A 20,501-nucleotide genomic window follows, 5' to 3' on the forward strand; every position below is an offset into this window, starting at 1 on the left:
CGGGGGAGCTGTACCCAGTTAATTAGAGGAAGGGATGAATAATTCCTTTTTATAATGCACCGTCGCACGGCAGATGCCGTCTGCCTCGGCGCGCCGCGCGCGGGAGCCCGCGATATTCTGCTCTCAGCAGAGTTATTTATACACTGGGACATTTTTCAAAGCGCCGCTTTGATGGTCTTCCACCAGCTCGGAAAAAAAAGTAGTCCATCCCAAAATAACCCGAGTGAAAGTCACAGCTCTTCATTACGCAGAGCTTCAACCGAGGGGCTCAGGAACAAAAAGCCGTCACATTCCTCCCATCAAATCCACCCTTTTCAAGTGCATTTCAAACAGGTTCAAACCGCCGCGGCGGCGACTAGACGAGCACTAATGATGCTGCGGGCACATCCCGCCGGGGAGACGGACGGGGCTGGGGGACGGTGGGTTTTAAGCAGCTTCCAGGGCTGACAGATTTTTTAGGGTGCCCAGGGAGGACTGCAGTGAGATATGCTGGGAGAAATGCAGTCCCTCACTTGCCTGGTTTTTCGTGCTGCAGGAAGCGGTTTCTCTCCCCAAACCAGGATTTGGAGGAGGGGAACAAACACCAAATAAATTTTTCTTAGGAACTGGAGCAAAAAAGGCCCGGCCTCTGTTTCTCAATTGCACCTGCATGCACACACCCCTCAGGTCTGGTTACTGCTAAAGGGAAAAAAAAAAAAAAAAAAAAAAAGGTGGAGGTAAAGAGATTTTTGTAGGTGGTGACAAATTCCTGTGAAAACGTTTCTGACATGAAATCGTGTCCCATTCAAGATCCCTCCCGGCGGAGACGGTGAGCAGCTCCCCCTCTCCCCCACTGCCATACCTGGCAAGGGGCCTGAGCTGCTCACCCCTGTCAGCCCGCCGGGTTCTGTGGGGCCCTGGGGGTGCCCCACGGTGGGTTCAGGCTGTCCCCATCGCCAGGCTCTGGCCCAGCCCCTCCCCAGGGGCTGCCCGCAGCCCCCCGGTCCCACCGCCGGGCTTGGCTCCGCCGCGGGGCTCAGCGCAGCCTCCAGCCCGGCTCACTGCCCGAGGCAGGGAAGAGTCTCTGCTGGGAAAAGCACTTCTTTACCCTCCAAATCTGCACGTTCCAGCATTTCTGCAAGGCTGGAGCATCTCCCCTGGGAGAGCCTGGCGTTGGAAAATGCCCAAGGACTCAGGACAGTGTGAGCTGCCTGGATAGGGAATAAGCATGCTGGGCGTAGCCACAGGTCCCAGGCTCCAGGATTCCAGCCCCCATCTGTTTTTTGTTTTATTCCAACAAAAAGAGCCCCACTACTCCACCCCCCAGGGCTGCAAATTGTGTCCATCTTGCTGCAGATGGCGAGTCGATTAAAACCATCCTTTTTTTCCACCCCAGCAGAGAAACCTGGACCATGCAGTTCCCAAGCCAGAACCAGTCAAAACAGCATCCAAGCAGAGTAGCCAAGGGATAAGTGACACACCTCCCCTTCCTCACCCACCCTGGTACTGTGGGGCTGGGGAGGAAGAGTGTCCAGGATGACATGGCCATGGTCTAGGGCTGCAGGTGTTCCATGCCAAGGGGCGGGAGGGGTACTGGTATAGGGAGCACCTGGAGCAGGGCGCCCACACCCTTCCCAACCCCCTTTATCTGTGCACCCTCCCCCTCAGCTGTGCTTTTCCTGCCCTTTGAGCATCTCAAACAAGCAGGCTGCGGGGTGCTACAGCAGTATCCATAGTGTACTGGCAGGATGCTGCACCATGGCCCTGCCCATCCTGTCACCAGAGCCCCACAGCTGAAACCAGAGCCAGGTGGTTGTGGGGCACTGGGGTAAGATAGGGAAAACTGTTCCAGGGCAATTCCAAAGTAGTTAGGACACATCCAGTAGCTCAGGAGAGGATAGATCAACATGGTAGGGAAGAGAAAGGGAAGCAGCCTTGTTAAATCCCTGTGGCAGAGTGGGGAAAGGCACTGGAGAGGAACACAAGCACACATGGACACACAGGTACATAACTCACACACGTCTGTGCCCCTGCCCCAGGCTCTCCCACGGCAGCAAACACCACCTCCCCCTTCAGATGCCCTTCTGGCACCAGGATACAAACCCCATGGAGCTGTGGGTGCCTGGCCTAGACTGACACTCAGCATGAGCACAGCTCCCAGGTCACGGTTCTCTCTATGCCTGCCCTGCTGGGCACAGGAGGCTTTTTGGCAGGGGGAATGCAGGAAAGCCAACCCAATCCACACAGAGTCCTGGGGCCTCTGGCAGCCCCAAACAGTAGCACAAGGAGGTGATCCTGCATGCAAGCAGAGCTTTAGTGACGGTGCAGGAGAGCCAGGCAGGCCTGGAGCTGGCCATGCAGAGTGCCAAGCTCCACCACAGGTTGGTAACTCCAGCGATTAAGGAATACTCAGGAGGAAAGCTGTTCACACTGATGATTTGGCTGCTTTCCTCGCTTCAATTAGCATGCAGGAGCTCCAAAGGTCTCCTGGAAAGCAAGGGCATAGCAGGCTTGGGAGTTTTGATATTAATAATGCTGAAAGCCAGCCAGAAAAATCCCAAACTTTTAAACTACACCAACAGGGGCCTTAGATTTTGCGTATTTTAGGTGCTGGAAGGAGCTGCAGGCCTGTTGGAGCCAAGGCTCTAAAAGTCATCCTGCAGCTGCCCTGAGCCTGGAAGGAGCCCCTGGCTGCAATCCTGTTCTCATGAACTTACTGCCCGTTGCAAAGGGCACAGGGTCCCTTTCAGTGTCCCCCCTTCCTCCCCAGCCCGGGGTCCCCACCTGCTCTGGGGCTTAGTGCCTTTTCTTTCCATTGCCAGCCACAGAGAGACCTTGTGGCTGCTCAGAGACAGGGAAACCAAAGCCGAGGAGTGAAGCTCTGCCCATCCAGGGACTGCGCTGCATCTCCTCCTGCCACAGCCCGGCTACACGAGCCTCTCTCCAGCATGCTGTGTCCCTCTGCATTCCTGGTGGGACCAGCTTCAGCCCCTCAGCACTCTGACAGTGGCCTGGCACCTTTCTGGGGCACCCTGCTCAGCCCCAGTGGGATTGGCACACCGGCAGCCCTGCGAGCCATGCCCGAGCCAGCCCCCCCTTGCTCTGAGGGGGATCCTGCCTTGTCACCGCACACTTCTGGGACTGGCCCCATCCCAGGGCTCTCCTCCCGCCCCCACAGAGGTCGGTCCCTGGGGAGGCAGGGACACCATGTCCCTCTGAAGGCTGTGGCCACGGTGCATTCAGTCACGAACAGCCGCACTGTGCTGCCTAAATTGGAGGTGCAGGTGCTGGCAGGCGCTGGTGCCTCCATGCCCTGCTCCAGTGCCTGGCATGGGGCTTGGGGGCATGCCTGGGAGTGGGGGGCTGCATACCCCTTCCCCCCAGCTTTTCTTGCTCTCTGGGCACCCAGCAGCAGTGCCTTAAAGATGGGCTTTAACCCATCTAACAGGAGGGGGTGGCTGCAAGCCCAGGACCCCATTAAAGCCTTGCCCCAGGAGGGGACCTGCTTTGGGCATCCCCTTCTAGCAGTTATCCCCAGTAGCAGATCCCTGTGCCCCCATGGCATGCTCCTGGCTCCCCACTGCAGCTGTTCTGTGGGAGGTACCAGCTAGGGCTGGCTCGGCTCCTGGCACTGGGGCAGCACTTCGCTGCAGCAAGGAGGGAGTGAACCTGACAGAACACGGTGCTGTGCTCCCTCCCCGTGCCCGCAGCATCACCCCTCGCCAGGAGGATGCACTGGGACAGGGATCGATGTGCTGGGAAGCAGCTGAGCTACACAAATGCACTTTATCGATCTATTAAACCCACCTGCTGGGAAACCCCCCCCACTTACAGCCCAGAGCAGCAAAGCACTTCACTGTGTTGCCAGCCAGGACACAGGGAGCAGGGGGAGGCTGCCAAAGGCACCAGGGCTGCCTTCCCTGTCATCACCCTGGGGGGAAGCTGGGGCAGGGAGCTGGCACTTTCAGGTTGTTTCAAGCCACTCGGCTTCCTCTGTGGAGTCGAAGAGGGAATGTCACACGCTAGGGAAAAGCTCTGGAGCCCTGCACAGAGGGAACACTCCAGGACAGACTGCCAAGCTGCGCCACGCCTGCCACCTGCTGGAACGGCCCGGCCGCTCTGGCACGGACCCCACACCCTGCGGTCCGCTCCTGATGCAGGGCTGGGGGCATTCCCCACCTTGGCTCATCCCAAGCCAGCCCCCTTCAAAAAGCAGCCAACAGCCTGACAGTGCAACAGGGGCAGAGGAGCAGCTGCAGCAGCCGGCAAGGCAGGATTCAGCCATTCCAAAACGCAGCCAGAGGATGCTGGTCTTGACGCTCAGAAGGGTTTTGCACCAAGCACAAATGGCGAAGCTGCTTCTACTTCATTCTCCCCTTCCAACAGTAGGAAAGCCACTGCTGGCTCAGCTTTGTGTGGAGGCTGAGCAAGACCCACAGACAACAGCATCAGTAAAGGCAGAGCTCAGGGCTGAGATGTGCTCTGCTTATCTTGGCTCTTGTGAAGGAGTGTGAACAAGGCACAGCACAGGCAGAGAACAGAAAGGGAGTAACGGGACAGCTGCAGAACACCTCTGGGGAACCTCATCCTCCATCACCCAGCCTGCAGCTCACCCACAGAAGCCAAGGTGGAGCACGCAAACCTTCCCTAAAGTGCCACACGTCACCCCCCTCCTTGCCCACCAAAGGGCCAGCAGATAACACCCAGGGCTCCTGGGCAAGTGCAGACAGTGCTGCAGCACCTCTCCTGCTCCTACAGCGATGACAAGGAGGGCTACAAACAGAGCTGATGCTCCACCGGCTACCATCCATGCTGGAGCTATAAGAAAGATGTTGAGAGCAAGGCACAGCACAGGGATGAAAGAAGGGAGAGGAGTGGAGAGCTGCACAGAACGCAGACTCCATGGTGAAGTCTCATCAAGGAAGCAGCAGAATGACAGAAAGGACAAGTAGCACTGGCAACTTAATTCTTCATTCACCCACCGAGAAACAGAAATAGGATAATTTTTGGATGTATTTCATTTGGAAATGAGCCAAACTGGCAACTAGAATCAAAGTCTTCAAAAAGTCTATACAAAGATGTATCATACAAAATGTACAGGAAAATTCTCAAAAAAACCACAGACAATACAACAAAAGGAGAGCACAGACAGTTTGAAAGCACAGCTAACAGGCCCTGCTGCTGCTCCAGAGGGCAGGAGCAGTACCTGGACAACATGCTAAAACACAGAATACATTACACTATATACACGACCATATAAAGATCAGCCATCCCCTTTGGTCTAACCAGGAGCTCTCCAGCATGATGTTGAGTCAGTCCAAACAATCTGCTCATGGAAGTGTTTGTTACATGCTGAGCAGGGAACAATGTCCAAGGGAATGAAATGGTCAACTCTAAACCAAAACCAAGATACAGCCAGGTCACCAAGGCTATAGAGTTTAACAGTCAGTTCTTGCTAACAAGAATGCTCTGCAGGCCAGAGGGTTACTCCATCTCTGTGAACCGAGCGAACATGGCTTTCCGCACCGCATCTTTGTACGAATCTGCCGTGGAGACACCGTAGGAGCTGCCCTTGGCTCCCAAGCCAGCTCCTCTCATTCGTACTTGGGCCTGCAAGGGAAGAGAGACACTTCAGCTCTGCAGCGAGTGGCCAAAGCACCACGAGGGCACCACCAAAGACCCCATCAATCCAGCCAGCTTCCCAAACTTCTCTGGGGATCTCTACAGCCATAAATACCACCATGGACACCAAGAGACTGGAGCACATGTAATACCCCGTACCTCGCACTACTCTGGCCCCACTCCAACTGCACACAACAGTTCCTAACGCACAAGCTGGAGCACAGGCAAGGCCAGGAAAGGCAACAACTGGAGGGAGGGCAGCCCCTCCTGGTGTACTGAGGCCACAGTGCCTCAGGAGTCAAATACCAAATGAAGAAAGGCACAGCCATGCCTCTGCTTCAGCATCCAATGGGACAAGCATGAGCAAGAGCCAACATAAATAGAGGCAGCTTTGCAGTGGCTGGCAGTTTATTTCTTCAGAGCTCTTCAGCAACAAGCGCTTCTGGTTAAACAAGAAAAAAAACAAAGGCACCAACCCTCCTCAAGGAGACATCCCTTCTGACTTACCTCAATGGGAGCTGTGATGCCCTGGCATTTTCTTCCCAAGCCCGAACCTTCCCTCCAGCCCATGGCCTGCAGCATCTTGTTGCCGATATTACTGTTGTCAAGGCCATCTTTGGTGGGCTGCTCGTAATTCCTGCAGAAGAAGAGAAGAGTTAACAAGTTACCCACACTGCTCAAGGTGCACTGAGGCAGCTGCAGAGGAGCTTTCAGATACATACACTGTGCCTGCATCGTAGACCTTCTTGCGCTTGGGCTCCGGCGGCTCAGGGATGCCGTACTTTTCCCTCCTCTCAGCTGCTCTGTCTCTGTATTTCATCTGTATAAAGCAACTACAGTTACCATGGATTTCAAGACACTTTTCTTCAGCTTTGAGCTATTGGGGGTCAAATAAACTCCTGCTACTACTGAACACTGTAGACTGCAGCCCTCTAATGCTAGTACCACCAACAGCAGAGCCCAAGACCCAAATCCCTGGAGCACCACCTGAACCAGCACTGGGGCAGGAAGAGATGTGCAGGTTTCTAGTCCCAGTTTGGCAGCCCTGAGCTAGAGGTGGAATGAGCTTTCCATGCTAAGCCAGATCTGTGGGATACAGGACACTCCTCTCCATCTCACAGGGCAGCTCTGAACGTTGACTGGAAAAGGGGTTGGCTTACAGGATTATCTTGAGTGACGTGTGTCAGGATAAGGAGAGCTCAACAGATCACCTGCACAGGTTTTCCATTAGCTACTCATCTGCTCATCTCAACACTGACCTCTCTCTCACGCAGCTCCAAGGCTTCAAGTTCCTGCTCGGAAAGCTTTGATCTCCTGTAGATATCCATGTTTTGCTGAAACAATAAGATTGAGATTCATTTCAACAACATGAAATGTACAACAGCTGTTCTTGAATTTTGGGAGACCAACAATCTACCTGGAGATTTCTGCTTTAAGAAAAACAGTTTTCCAAACAGCAACATGCCTCATGGTTTTGGCTTACACACTGAATTATGACAACCCAGTGTTTTCTTCACTACGTGGTGTAACTACCTTGTGCAAGTCAGACAGCTGCTGGTGACGAATCAGAGCATCTTTGTTTGGGAACTGCCTTCTACACAGCAGACAAGCCATCTTCTTCCAGTCAGTCAGCTTCTCCTCCTCATTCTCCATTCTTTCCAGCAAGTCCTCATCATTATCGCTGTCACCACTGTAGGCAGCCACAAGGCCACGCTGAAAAGGAAAGACAGCATTAGGGGAGTGCAACAGTGCCACAGTTCAGAGAGCACCAAGAGGGAACCAAGGCCGCAAATGCATATCACAAGAGGAACAGCATGCTCCCATTACTAAGGATGAAATCACAGAATGCCTGAGGTTGGACAGGACCACTGGAGGTCATCCAGTCCAATCCTCCTGCTTAAACAGGGTCTGCTCCAAGCACATACTGCTCAGGACTGCGTCTTGATGACCTCTGAGCATGTCTAGGAAAGGAGACTCCAGAGTCTCTCTAGGAAACCTTCCAGTGCTCAAGGAAGCTAGCACTCTCATCTTTTTCTCATGTTCCCTGGGTCAGGGATTCCTAAGGGCTGGCCTTGGCAGTGAAGACTGAAACAAAGGTGTTTAGTATTTTAGCCTTCTCTGCCACCTGTTGCAGGGTTCCTGTCTATTAAGTACTAGCCCACACTTGCAAATATTGTAACTCAAAAGAAGTACAACCACAGTGGCTGCAAGACAGTTCTCACTAGCCAAACAAAACTTCTCAGTACAGCCTATGTAGAAACCTCAAAACCCCAACTGAGCTCAAGGGTAAGAAGAATCACAGCTGTCCTAGGTGTATCTCAGTCACCCAGCCTATAGCACTTGCACCACACCACTGCAATCATCAGCACCACTTTTTACAGGTAATGCCGTGGAAATCCAGGTTTGAAAGCAAGTATTGGCTAGAGCTCCTCTACCATACTCACCTTTAGTGGATTTTCATCATCTCCATTTTTCAACACCTCTGGCAAGATCTGCTGTCGCTCTGACAGAGCTCCCTGGATGAGACAAGAATGCCATGAGCCCGGAGCTCTCTGTCACAAGAACCCCACCACACACCACTGCCAGCACCTTCACCTTTTTCTCAAAGAGGGCAAAGCCTGCATCTGCAGCTGCTGACTCCTTACGCTCCTCCTCCCTGGTACTCAGTGGCTGGAAGCTATTCTTGAAGTTCTCCTTCTGCTTGTTCAAACTCTTTGCCCAGCGCTCCATGTCTTTAGCAATCTGAAATGCAGAGTGGTTTGCTCACACAGCTCCTCTCAAAACGATCAATCTCTTATGACACCCATTCAACCTCACATGCAGTTTCAGAACAAAACAACCCACTATCTTTTATTTTTAAACCACAGAACACTGGATGTAGTGCAGGTGTTTCCCTGTATACAGCATTCAAAGATAACACAGCTTGCTGCTTTTACTGTACAAACCCTTCTTATCAAGCTAATCCTCTATGTGATGGCTCAGTTATACTCCCACTGATCCTGGCAGGATTTCATAAGCACTCCTCCTATGCAGAGCTTATTTCTGCACTGAAGCTTTGCCAACTCCACCTCTCCTCAGCCCCCCACAGTGCCTGCAAATTGAAGGCATGCACCCCACTGAATAACCTAGCATTTCCTTTCTCATGAGAAAGGAGAAATATCCCGTTCTACAGAGAAGACTTTATCCCAGTTATGATCCCATTCTGTCTTTCACCTGTTGGGCTGTTTTACTCTTAGGCTTCTCTTTCTTCTCTTTCACTTCTTTGGTGGTGGTTGTGGTAGCTGTCTGTTGGTACGTGACACCTTCTGCTGCAGGCATGTAGGTCTCCTTTTCGCCATCCCAGTACAGGTACTGCTGGGTTAAGGCATTGTAGTAATACTGCCAGAGGAAGGAGAGGCAGACAGTTAAAACACCTCACACAAGCTCAGTGTCCACGGGAGAACCCAAACAAGCTGATTCACACTACTGCACCACACGGGAAGGCGTTTTGTAGAGTCCAAACAAGTTCTGCAAACTCCACAGAGGAGTCAAAAGGCAGGAAGTGGCTGAAGCCTCTGTCCCAAAACACAGGCTGTTCTGCCCAACAGCATTATGGAGAATCTTTTGCTTCTCCCAAGAGACGACCCACCAGAGCCCAGAGCTGGGTGCACTTTGCTGGGCACTCCGCAACAAAAAGCTCAGTTACAGTGGCTGTGACAAATGCTAATCCTATATGGGCCAAGTGTGGAGGAAAATTAAGGAGAGAAAAATGCAGAGCTACACCAGAGGGAAATCAAATCCCAGCCCTACACACACTGCTGAGAGTTATCTGCAATATTTGGTATGTTGTGCACTTCAAATGTCACTCGTATGATGACAGGAAACTAATGGACCTTAACAATTAAGACATGTGGGAAGAACTTGTGTTTACCTGGGAATTAGGATCATAGTAGAGCCCTGTTATAGGATCATAATAATATCCTGAAGATTCATCATATTGGTAGGTGGAAGTATCAGGGACAGCTGTAAAAAAATTAAAGCGTGGGACATGGTCGTTCCAGACGAATTCAGACAGGTATCTTTCTACATTTCAGGTAAAATTCGGAGATTACAGAAGCCACAACGGCAGACACATCTGTAAAGGGCTCTTAATCACCCGTGCAGCCAACGCTCTCCAGGGGCAGCTTCACCATGACAGGGTGATGGAGCACTTGGCCAAAGCTGAGCTTTATTGTACAGTGACAGAAACCTGTCCCCAGGAGCAGCTCCCAAGCACTTACCGTACTTGGTTCCAGGCACTACGCCAGTCGGAGGAGCCGCCTGTGCCTGACTGCTAGTGGTAGGTGGTGCTGATTGGGTCTGAAAAAAACCCAAAACCACAAACCTCAATTAGAAAATCTGTCACCAAGAAAACAAGGACAGCGAGCCAAGGCGTAAGCAGCGCACCCTACGCGTACAACAGCTAACTCCTCCTCACCAGCATGCTTGGCACTCACCTTTAGCAAAGAACAAAACCATCCCAGAGAAGAAGTGGCAGGTGACTTATGACAAGCACTGTGACTAACCCAAGGAGACTCAGAAGCTTTGCTGTACTACCCACTTAAAAAATCAAAGGCTACAGCTAAGCCACCTATCCCAGGCTTTGGAAGCAAGGACTCATCAGTGCTGTAATTACCGGAGAATCAGGTGAGTTTGTCTGCTGATTATACAGCTGAGGACTCTGAGACACGACTGCAGCCGTCGTTGTAGTGACCGGAGCTCCTGCCAAAAGACAGCAGCAATGCATAAGTGAACTAATTTGTAAAACTACTGCATCCTAGGGCTAAAATTACTTTGTTTATAGTTTCAGCTAGTAATTCCAGCTCCAGCAGCCAAACAAGGCAATAAACATTCTAAAGGAGACAGATACACAGTGGGTATCTTCTACCCAGACAAGGAATAGTTTCCTTTTCAGGAGGAAATATTCTGCTCCCAAAGTCAGCAATTCCTGGCCTCTACAGCTGTTAGTGCTGAACATTTGCTAGGGCTGCTTACACTGCTAGCCTAAGTTCAAGGCCTTCGTCAACAGCCTAAAACAGACTTCTCTCTCATCTTGCACGAGAGGTTCCACTACAACAAATCTGTTACAGCTCTCTAGTAATGCATCCTCAGACATCCTGAGAGCAAAATGAGCCAAGTCTTCCGCACAGCAAAATAACAAAAATAGGCAAAATACTACTGCAAAATTATCTTTACAAACAACTGCTTCTAAGATGCTGGAAGCACTACCTGATATGGTAGCTGTGTCTGTGTCCAATACTCCTCCTTGATTTTGGTAGTACTGCTGATAATCCTGGGAATACTGTAAAGGGACATAATGACAACACAAGGTGAGTAATCTGCATGCCCAAATTATGACAACCTGCTGGTTAGAGCACATCTGTACTACTAACCTGAGCATACTGTGAGTATCCATCCTGTCCTGACTGGAGATAGCTGTAGTCAAGGGTGCTGCCCTCTCCAGTCTGTGGCTGAAATTCCAGAAGATAGTATTTGTCAGGGAATGGTAAAAAACTTTATTAAGTAATTTAATGCACCCCACTCCCTAGGCTCCAAACTGTGTGTGGAACAGATCTTTTCATGGCTGGATCTGCCATTAAACAACTGAACCAAGCACATGGCCAGCAGGGCAATTACATGGTCCACATTTTAATTTTCAGGAAAGCAGGACTCCAAACCATACCTGAGTGGATGACCACTGAGCTGCAGCAATGGCTGTACTTGCCACGGAGAAGGCGCTGACTCTGTTACCGTCTGGGAGAAGCAGGTCTCTGCAATCACAAAAGTCAGGCACCCGAGTAAGCACTGCTTTTTACTGAAGTGTCTCCCTATGCAAGGAGGTGGAGTCTGCCCTCACACATGGATTTCTTGGCAGTTATAAAACATTCAGAATGCAATGAATGAGCCAAAACATTGCTTGGCAAGTAAAGGGACTTCAGGTTCATTGTTGTGGAATCAGTATTAAGTCAGAAGGTCTCTAGGAAACAAATGTGCTGTACACACAAACAGTTACAGTGTTATCTTCAGAGGACTGGAAACTGCTTTCACTCTCCTGGTGAAAGCAGGATGCATGCAACACAAGTGACTTATGGGAAGCAAAATTTTGGAGTTAGAATTTGCTTAATAAAAGCGTGGGTAACAAGCAGAAACCATCCAATATACAGGGAAGGGGTGGGTATATGAATTTAAAAAAACAGCAAAGAACAAAAAACGGAATTGACTGCTATCACACTCACTTTCTGGCACTCTTTGCAAAGTCAACACCAATTGTTTTGCCATCAATTTTTAACGGTGGCTGAAGACTTTGTAAAATCTGTAGCAGTTGAGAAGCATCCTACAACAAAAAATACTCATTATTATGAAGGGCAGTTTACCGAGGGGGATTCAGAAGTCCCCCAAACTCCATCTTTTCATGTAGAGCCACTGAGAAGAGCTAAAGATGTAAAAACACCTGCATCTCCTCACATTACACACATGAAGAAGAGCACAGTGAGACCCATAACAGCTCACGTGAAAATGCTGAGCATTTCCCTGGGTCACATAGTATTAAATATGTTCCAAAAGCTTAGCTTTATCAAGACACAAACTACTCTAAATGGGACACCAGCAAAAACTGAGATTGGGCACCTGTTTTAATCCAACCACCTGCTTTCCTCTGACAAAAGCAGGCTTAAACAGATCACACTGCTGCTCGAGTTTGATGTACAGACTCAATGAATCATTCAGGTTGGAAAGGACCTTTAAAATCATCAAGTCCAACGGTTAACCATTGCCAAGTCCACTGCTATGCCACACCCCTCAGTGTCACATCCACATCCGAGAACAGATTCACTGCCCTTCACAGACCCCATGCCAGTATATGACTGCCCTGAAACTTAGGCTTTTCTTGTACTTCTGCAGTTTCCCATGTTTCAATTTATGGCTGCTCCGCATTGTCCTATCCTTATGTATCCTTGAGAATATGTTTCTGCTGTCTTTACACCCTCCCACTGGATGCTGCTAAGAAGAGCAACATCTGCCTCCTCCTCTCAAGGTGGAAGAAGCCTAATTCTGTGCACCTGTTCCCACACTGTATGCCCCAGATCTTCGAATCCGTCAACAAAATATGATCCTGCACCAGTACTTCTGCAATCCAAGCATGAAGCTAGGCTGCAATCCAGAACAGAACTCTGCTACCAAAATTTTCAACGTGCTCCCAACATCCCACCACCTTTCAAACTGCAGCTACATATTATCAGCTTTGACACACAGTGTCCATCAACCCTCCTTGAAGGGGGACAGTCCTTCAGACAGCTCAGGGCCCTATATACTGCAAGGGAGAGAAGGTGGCTAACCAGCTGCTCCTCTCCAGAACACCAGTAAAGTCCTCACCATGGCGGAAGACAGCTGCACAAACGCAAAGCCTCTGTTCTGCTGAGTCTGCTTGTCTTTGATGAGACGAATATTATTGACTGCCAGAGATGCATATGGAGACAAGGCAGTCATGATGGATTCCACTACTGTGTGAGGAGCAATGTTTCGAAGAATGATGGCTGAGGAGAAAAAGGATTACATTAGCAGTGCACACCACGGCTTTGCAGAGTATTTCAAGTCCTTCAGCTGGCAGGCTGAGGTACAGAAAGGATTTTCAGTGTGTGTGTTTACATTTCACATTCTAGAGTAAGTCAAAGATCACTTACTATCACAGTAATAATCCACAGACTGAACGGCTTCTGCTGCCCCAGGTGGTACTTCCTGTTCTGAATCTTTGTATGAAGAGAAAAGATTTCAGTCAGGACACAGCTCATTCACTTCAAGCTCAGCATTTCATAAGCCAGTCTAGAACCTACAAGGAACTCTGGTTCTTACAAAGGCTAGAAAATTTCCCACTAACTGAAAAGAGATCATGGTAACGTACCAAATTTGTCAGCTCCACAGCGGAAGCATTTTAGCCTCCTTCTGAAGTTGTAAAGGCAGCACTGTGACAAACAAAAGAAGCCTAGTAAGAACTTGGGTAATTTTAGTAACACTGCATTTGCTGTACACTAACAAAACCCAGACATTCACACAAAGTAACACAACAAAGCTAACCCACCAGAACATCAAAAGCCATCCTTATCTGTACCACAGCTGCTTTTCAGAACATCCCAGCTACTTTCTCCCTAGCCATCCCTAATTAGCTATTTTAACTGTGTAGTCTTTGGCTTACGATCCCAGGCATAGTCACAACACAGTTACTAAAAGCAGCTTTAGAAGGGAACACATGCTGGGGCATAACTTAACTTAATGGGGAGCAGGAACAGGTTTGATTCAGGTGTCACTTTCTTTAAACCACTGAGCAACTGGTGAGCTCTAGAGCAAGACAAACTCTTACACAGAAATGTGTGCTGTACCTTGTTGCAGAGCCAGTCCTCAAATTTAGGCCTTGGGTTGCTGTAGTGCATTGCAATCTGCTTCCCTTGGATCACCAGCTTTTTCTGCAAAAAAAGTGGTTTCAATTATTCCTGTATCAAGACACACATGTCCATTTTCCCATGGCAGAGCACCCTTCGGAGGAATCAGTGCTCCTGAATTAAATGGACAACATATGGGGAGGATGTGGAGGACAACCACCGCCACCTACACCCTGCCCATCCAATCCTGCAGAGAGGAGGACGAGGGCAGTAAGAGAATGGGATGTGGAGCAAAGATAAACAGAATCAGGGAGTGTAGAAAAAGCTGCCAAACACTAAACGCTGACATGGAACCAGGAAGTGTCTCGAAGGAGACAGAGTCCTAATCTGCTGCATTCAGATTAACACACTTTTAGGAGTCTCTTTGCCCCCACATTTCTATGCACTTCTGGTATAGCACTGAGAGACTTTTTAAACATGTCCTTAAGTGACTGCTTCACTTCGTCCCCTAATCCAAACACCCCAGACCTTTTAACCACATTTGGATTTACGTTTCCAAGCACACTTCAGAAGCATCCCCTTGAAAATACAGTAATTCCTCCCAAAGGGACCCTGCTTAGACTTCTTGAAGGCTGGATTACAAGTGCCATCAACCGAAACATAACTCAAGAGTGGTTTCATTTGACTACTGCATCAGTTCAATTGGAAGCCTGCACAAGAGGTTTGTGTTCTTCATTCAGGCAAGAGCTCTCCAAAATGAGTAACTAGATTGCACGTGAAGCTTCTCCAGGGGTAGGAAAAGTTCATAATGCTTTCAGCATGTCCTCTCACTCTGACTTCAGAGGAGTTAGGAATTTACAGCTATTAAGAAGCCTTGACTCTCAGCCTCACGCTTTACCAAGCGTGGGTATGCAGAATGACCTTTCAAAATATGGCTATCAACATATTTTGGTCAAACAGGTGGAAGCACATGTGAGGCAGTGCATATTAGAGGCCACACCCCAGACACTGCAACGGCAGAACCATTTTTATAGCAGGTTGGCTTTCTGCAGAGGTACCAGTGTCAGGACCAGTGGCTTTTTTGATAACAGGGTCTGACACAGATCTAGCACGTAGCATGAATAAGGCTCTCACATTCTGCACGACTGAACAGGGCAAAGCCATTGCTCCTACCGGCAGGAGGGAGGGTTGGAGGGCCCAGCACTCACTGGATGTGCACACATAGAAACAAGGCTGCTGGCATAGTTGCAATACATCGTTCTGTCATCTAACAGTCAGCAACCCGGCTGCTGGGGACAGCCTATGTTTTCCCTACTACTAAGGTGGCTGCTTACTGGAGTGAATTTGAGTGTATTTCAATAAATTATGCATCAGTACAGCTTTGTATATATTAAAAAAAAATTGATTTCTGAGAAATATGCTCAGCAGTGATTTCTTGGTATTAGTCTTTCCCCTGTAGCCACCTGCCCTACTGAGCAGCATGTCAGGAAAACAGAATTTGAAAGCTGCTCTCTGGCTGGGGGTCTCACCCATAGTGTGGGACATATGAAACACTATTCCAGCACAAGGCATATGACAAGTTCCATCTGCTGGAACTGCCATGAACCCCACGATGGTGCCATTTATTTATTATAACATCAACAGAGCAGAAAAACAGTCATAATGTTGTCATAGGACCGCTGCATCAAATATTCAGGGGCAAGGGAAAAAAATCAGTGATTTAACACATTGCTTGCTTTGAGAGTATTTTTAAGTTCTGTTGTTAAAATCGGTTATGAATACTCGAAAAAGTAGCAAAAGCAAGTGAAACTTTGCAGTGCTACAGGGAAATCTCATGGGAAAACAAACCAGAGGATTCTAACTGTATTTTGGCTCCTTATCAAGTCATAGTAACAAAAAAAGCCAAAATACAGAACCTAACAGATGTGAGATTTCACTGTCTGCCTAATTTAGTTGAAATGAATATGCTTTTTTCCTCTAGAAGAGCCAGTTCCCCCTCTTTAACTGGAGTAACAGATTATTGCCAAGAACTGACAATTCTCTTCCAGGGTTAGCACCAATGTAACACAGAGTGAGCTGTGGTGCTTTCTCTGACAACAGAGAAGGAAACATCAAGTGGAAACAAGCTAGGATTTTTTATCGACTACTAGCCAAATCTTTGTAAGTCGATTAAATGGAAACCAAGTCATTTAAAACAATGGCACCTTTTACCAAAGTAGAACTTTCTCTCCTAATTTTATCTTATATGTTACAAATTTTAATATATACAAAGCTTTTATTCTTTAAATCACTGTTATGGAACAAACCACTCCTTCCACCTCTATTTTTTCCTCTTTTTTTTTTTTTTCTCGTTAAACTGTACAGACTTGTTCCATTTTCAGGAATATCTAGACTTGGTGAGTGAAGCAACCTGATTGGCTTCCATCCAGCTGGTAGCATCTTGAAAGTGATAAAACTCCACGAAGGCGAAACCACGGCTTACACCTAGAGACAGCATTCAGATATAGACGGGATACTTGTGTTAGTCAGTTCCTTTAAAACAGGTGAATCTCTCTCCAACTGCTTCATTACTTCATGACAAAGCAGCTTTACAAATGCGACGTCAACTGCTGGGATCTGCTCGTTATTTTGCCATGGCAAGGAACCAAGCTGCCTTAACTGGCTACATTTCACTCGATTTGAATCCATGTTTAAGGGTAACCATGCAACAGACTACATACTATTAAATGGGTTTACACTATTATTACTTACCAATACCTGTTAACAAAACCCCCTGCAGACAGACTTCTTTTAACATGTTGACCAGCTATCTAAGTCTTCCAAAAAGCCACATTCCTTAGCCATGGCAAACCTTTTTTTTTTTATTGCATGTGCTTGCAGTTTGGGGACAATTCTGGATACTCTTTTGGGCTGGGGAAGAGGAAGGTGATGTCAAAAACTGGATTAAGAGCTCTCACCTGTCTTTCTTTTCATCAGCCTCACGTCTGCAGGCTGAGGACCTTCAAAGGACTCAATAAGCTCACGAATCTGCAGGAGATTTTGATGCAACAGTTAAAATTTTCATAACTTGGCAGACAGAAGTCACAGAAACCACCTACCTTGCAGTACCATGAAAGAGATACACAAAACCATGTTTTCAACACTATCTCAAAGACAGAGAAAACATTTACTGAGAACCCAACAGGGGACTGATGAGCATCAAAGTCCACATAATCTTCTGCTACACACCAAACCAATTGTAATCCCCATTAAGGACACTGAACCATCCAGAACCTGAATTCCTGCGACTGTGTGTTCTCAGGTTATTTGGACAGTATTTGGCAAAGAAGGTGCATGATCCCAAGATTTTAAAAAGAACACTGCCGGTATCCCTCTCCTTGCATGTCTAGAAAGCCTTTGCTCCTAGCAACGAAAAACAAGAAGCCTGCACTGCAAGGCTCCAAGATAAATGTATTTCTAAGCCTCATGCTAAAGATCAAATCCTTTAAGTGATTTCCATTGGTTTTTCAGGATAAAGTAGATTTGTGAAGAACATGTCATCAAAGAAAAAGCTAAGGAAACATCAGTTTTTCAGGTGTAACAAAGCTGCACAGGCGTCCTCAGCCACTATGCAGAAGCATGGAGGAAAAACAAACACTAACAAATCTTTTAACTCTAGAGCAGGAGACACAAGGTTTTTCAGCAGCTTTCACAGAATTCTAACTATATTACATGCAACAGGGTTGGTCAGCAGAATCAAAACTTATCTAAAGTTGCCTATTTATATGCTGACTGGAAATAATATCAGATATGCAAGTGATTTTTTCTTATGAAAAATGTAGGAAAAAAATAAAATTGTGTACACAAGCAGAAGTAATGTTAACATAAGACTTTAACTCTACATTCCAAAATGCATTGTCTACACTCTGAGTCCGGAATTAAACATAAGTATAAATTATGCTACAGTTACTGCACAACTGTAGAGGTACAATATCAGTATCTCAGAAACAAGAACTGATCTAGAGTGTTCTGTCTATCGTCTGACTGGGCTGTTCCAATATTTATGCAGGAACCTATACTTGATTTCAAACACTCATGAAAATGTTAGAGCAGCATATGGTGATTAGGAATCCTCAGTATCAGAAGGGTAAAAAGTAATCAACGAAAAAGCAAAGGAAAAAAAAATCTCCATTGCAGAAATGGTGTAAATGTATTCTCTGTGCTAGCAATTAAGGCATATACACATCGGAGGCAGAGGTGGAGTCTTGACTGAAAACAAACCGTGACAGTTCAGCTTTTACCCCTCAAGTAACACTTGTGTGCTTATAGCTTGGTAACCAAAATAACCCAGTTAAAAAAAAAAACAAACAAAAAAACCCTAAGAAGTTACCATAAATAAGAAAACCTTAAAGTTTTAACATCTTTTTATCAAACACGTTAGACGAGTAAGCACCAAGCTCGGCAGCAGCCATTTTGGCTCCCACAGCTGTGCCCGCACAAAGCAGCTTTGTGCGCGGCGGTGCTCGCTAAGAAGCCCGGTGACTGTGTGTGACCCCATCGGTCACAAGTTCTGGCCTCGACGAAGACCAGAAAAACTGGTGAGTGACACCTCTTTGTCTTTGTGCCCTTCCCCCCTCCCTGCAGTGGGGCGAAGCGGCAAAAAAAAAAAAATCTCTCTCTTCCCCTCGTACAGAAAAGCAGCAAAGAGCAGGTAGTTTAAAATCCATTCTTAGGGAAAGCATCCGTGAAAAAACGAGTATTCGCAGCTCGTTCCGTTTGAAAGGGACCGATTAACATTGAACTGACCTCTATTGCTTAACACTGGGAGTTTAAATGCTTTAAGGACTCAAAATGGCAGCGCGACAGCGCTGGAGAGGGGCCACCATGATGCAGCGCTCAACAAAATGGCAGCAACGCTCCGGTACGGCACTGCCCGGCGGCAAGGCAGGCACAGCCCTACCCGGCTACTCACATCGTTCTCCGTAACCGTGATGGGGAGCCCACGCAACATGATGGTCTTGCTTTCTTTTTCATCGTTAATATCGTTCCTGTAGTCGTGCTCGCCGTAGTCGCCATCGGAATGGTATCCGTCCTCTGACTTGTCGCTGTTCCTGCGCTCCCGCTCCCTCTGGAAGCCAGCGCCCCGGGTTAGCCACCACGATTCCCGCAGCGGGTCCCCAGTGCCCCACGGACACCGCCCGCCCGGGGCTGCTCCCCACGGCCCCGGAGCGCCCCAGCACCGCACCCGCTCCCGAGCCCGGACTGCCGGCCCGCTCACCTCGGGGCTATCGTAATCGCGGCTGTCGTAGTCTCTATCGTAGTCTCGGCTATCGCGACTGTCGTAGTCTCGGCAGTCCCGACTATCGTAGTCCCGGCAATCGTAGTCGCGGCTGTCCCGGCTGTCGTAGTCGCGGCAATCTCGGCTATCGTAGTCGCGGCAATCGCGGCTGTCGCGACTGTCGTAGTCTCGGCAGACCCGGCTGTCTCGACTGTCATAGTCCCGACTGTCGTAGTCGCGGCAATCTCGGCTATCGCGGCTGTCGTAGTCTCGGCTGTCGTAGTCGCGGCTATCATAGTCGCGATAGTCATCGTAGCGGTCACCGCGGCGCTCCTCACTGGACCTCTTGTAGTCATCCCTCCGCCGGCTGCGGGACTCCCTCTCGTCGCGGTCCTCCCTCTCCACGATGGAGCCATAGCGGCCGCTCCGCTCCGTCCTGCTCACCCTGCGGAGCACAACGGGCCGAGCTCAGAGCGTGAAGCGCCCGCCGCGACCCCCACCACTACCCGACTCCTCCCGTCTCCCCTCGCCCTCCCACCGCCGCTCACCGCTTGTCCGAGCCCATGCCGCCGCCCAGGATCCGCAGGCACCCGGCACAGCGCTATCCGGCACCACACGCCGAGCACACCCGCGCAGTCCCTCTCGCTGCCTCACCACAAAATGGCGCCTAAGGGACCGCCCGTCTTCTACCCAGCAGCCACCTCGCGGCCCGACTGGAAGCTTCCAGGCGGGCGCATGCGCAGCGGCCGCGCGGCACGCCGGGAATTGTAGTTGGGGCTGCCGCCATGAAGGGCCCTGCGGTCCGGCCTGCCCCGCTCTGACCGGGGTGCTCGCAGCTTCTTAAGTTCCCCCTGGAGTAAATTCTTCTCCAGAGTGAAGAACCTCAGCTCCTCCCCCCTGTCAATAGCTAAATAGTTGTCATAGCCTACCATCCCTTTGGGGAGCACCTGCCTCAGTTAAAAGTGAATAATTTCTGCCCCAAGGCAGGACATGGGGCTGTACCCCCACCTGCACTGCTTGGGCTCATATGGCCAGGCCCAGGTGCTGCAAAGCCTACAAGACTTTGGCCCCAGCAACATTGTCCTGAGAACCCTTCAAACCACATTCAAATGCAGTCAGGTCCTCCTCACTGCCTGACCCTTAGCCCTGAGTATTTGCTTGGGACCCAAGAAAAGATATTTAACAAAATCTTTATTCTGTGTGTGCCATCTTTATTTTTTTCAAGGCATTTTTGTTAGTCTCAGAGCATGGCA

General features: G+C 49.1%; 1 protein-coding gene across 1 annotated transcript; it reads right to left on the bottom strand.

The window, feature by feature from the left end:
- Nucleotides 1-4,974: 4,974 nt before the first annotated feature.
- On the bottom strand, nucleotides 4,975-19,949 carry RBM5 (RNA binding motif protein 5). Its single transcript, XM_072934650.1, has 24 exons — nucleotides 19,797-19,949; nucleotides 19,249-19,693; nucleotides 18,943-19,098; nucleotides 16,949-17,018; nucleotides 16,402-16,475; nucleotides 13,992-14,075; nucleotides 13,517-13,577; nucleotides 13,299-13,364; nucleotides 12,991-13,151; nucleotides 11,856-11,953; nucleotides 11,303-11,390; nucleotides 11,013-11,090; nucleotides 10,849-10,921; nucleotides 10,256-10,341; nucleotides 9,861-9,939; nucleotides 9,512-9,603; nucleotides 8,815-8,979; nucleotides 8,197-8,343; nucleotides 8,046-8,117; nucleotides 7,135-7,314; nucleotides 6,861-6,935; nucleotides 6,324-6,421; nucleotides 6,109-6,238; nucleotides 4,975-5,589 (listed from the first exon to the last, which is right to left on the bottom strand). The coding sequence occupies exons 1-24, from the start codon at nucleotides 19,811-19,813 to the stop codon at nucleotides 5,464-5,466; spliced, it is 2,721 nt and encodes a 906-aa protein (XP_072790751.1). The 5' UTR covers nucleotides 19,814-19,949; the 3' UTR covers nucleotides 4,975-5,463.
- Between the last annotated feature and the right edge of the window lie 552 nt (nucleotides 19,950-20,501).

This window comes from Taeniopygia guttata, chromosome 12 (genome assembly GCF_048771995.1).
Source record: "Taeniopygia guttata chromosome 12, bTaeGut7.mat, whole genome shotgun sequence".
NCBI classification, from domain to species: Eukaryota; Metazoa; Chordata; class Aves; order Passeriformes; family Estrildidae; genus Taeniopygia; species Taeniopygia guttata.

Coding starts and splice junctions, on each gene's coding strand:
- RBM5 (XM_072934650.1), bottom strand. Junction 17,019..18,942: donor TCACGGTTACGGAGAACGAT/GTGAGTAGCCGG, acceptor AATCTCCTGCAG/ATTCGTGAGCTTATTGAGTC. Junction 6,422..6,860: donor TGGAGCTGCGTGAGAGAGAG/GTCAGTGTTGAG, acceptor TGCTTTATACAG/ATGAAATACAGAGACAGAGC.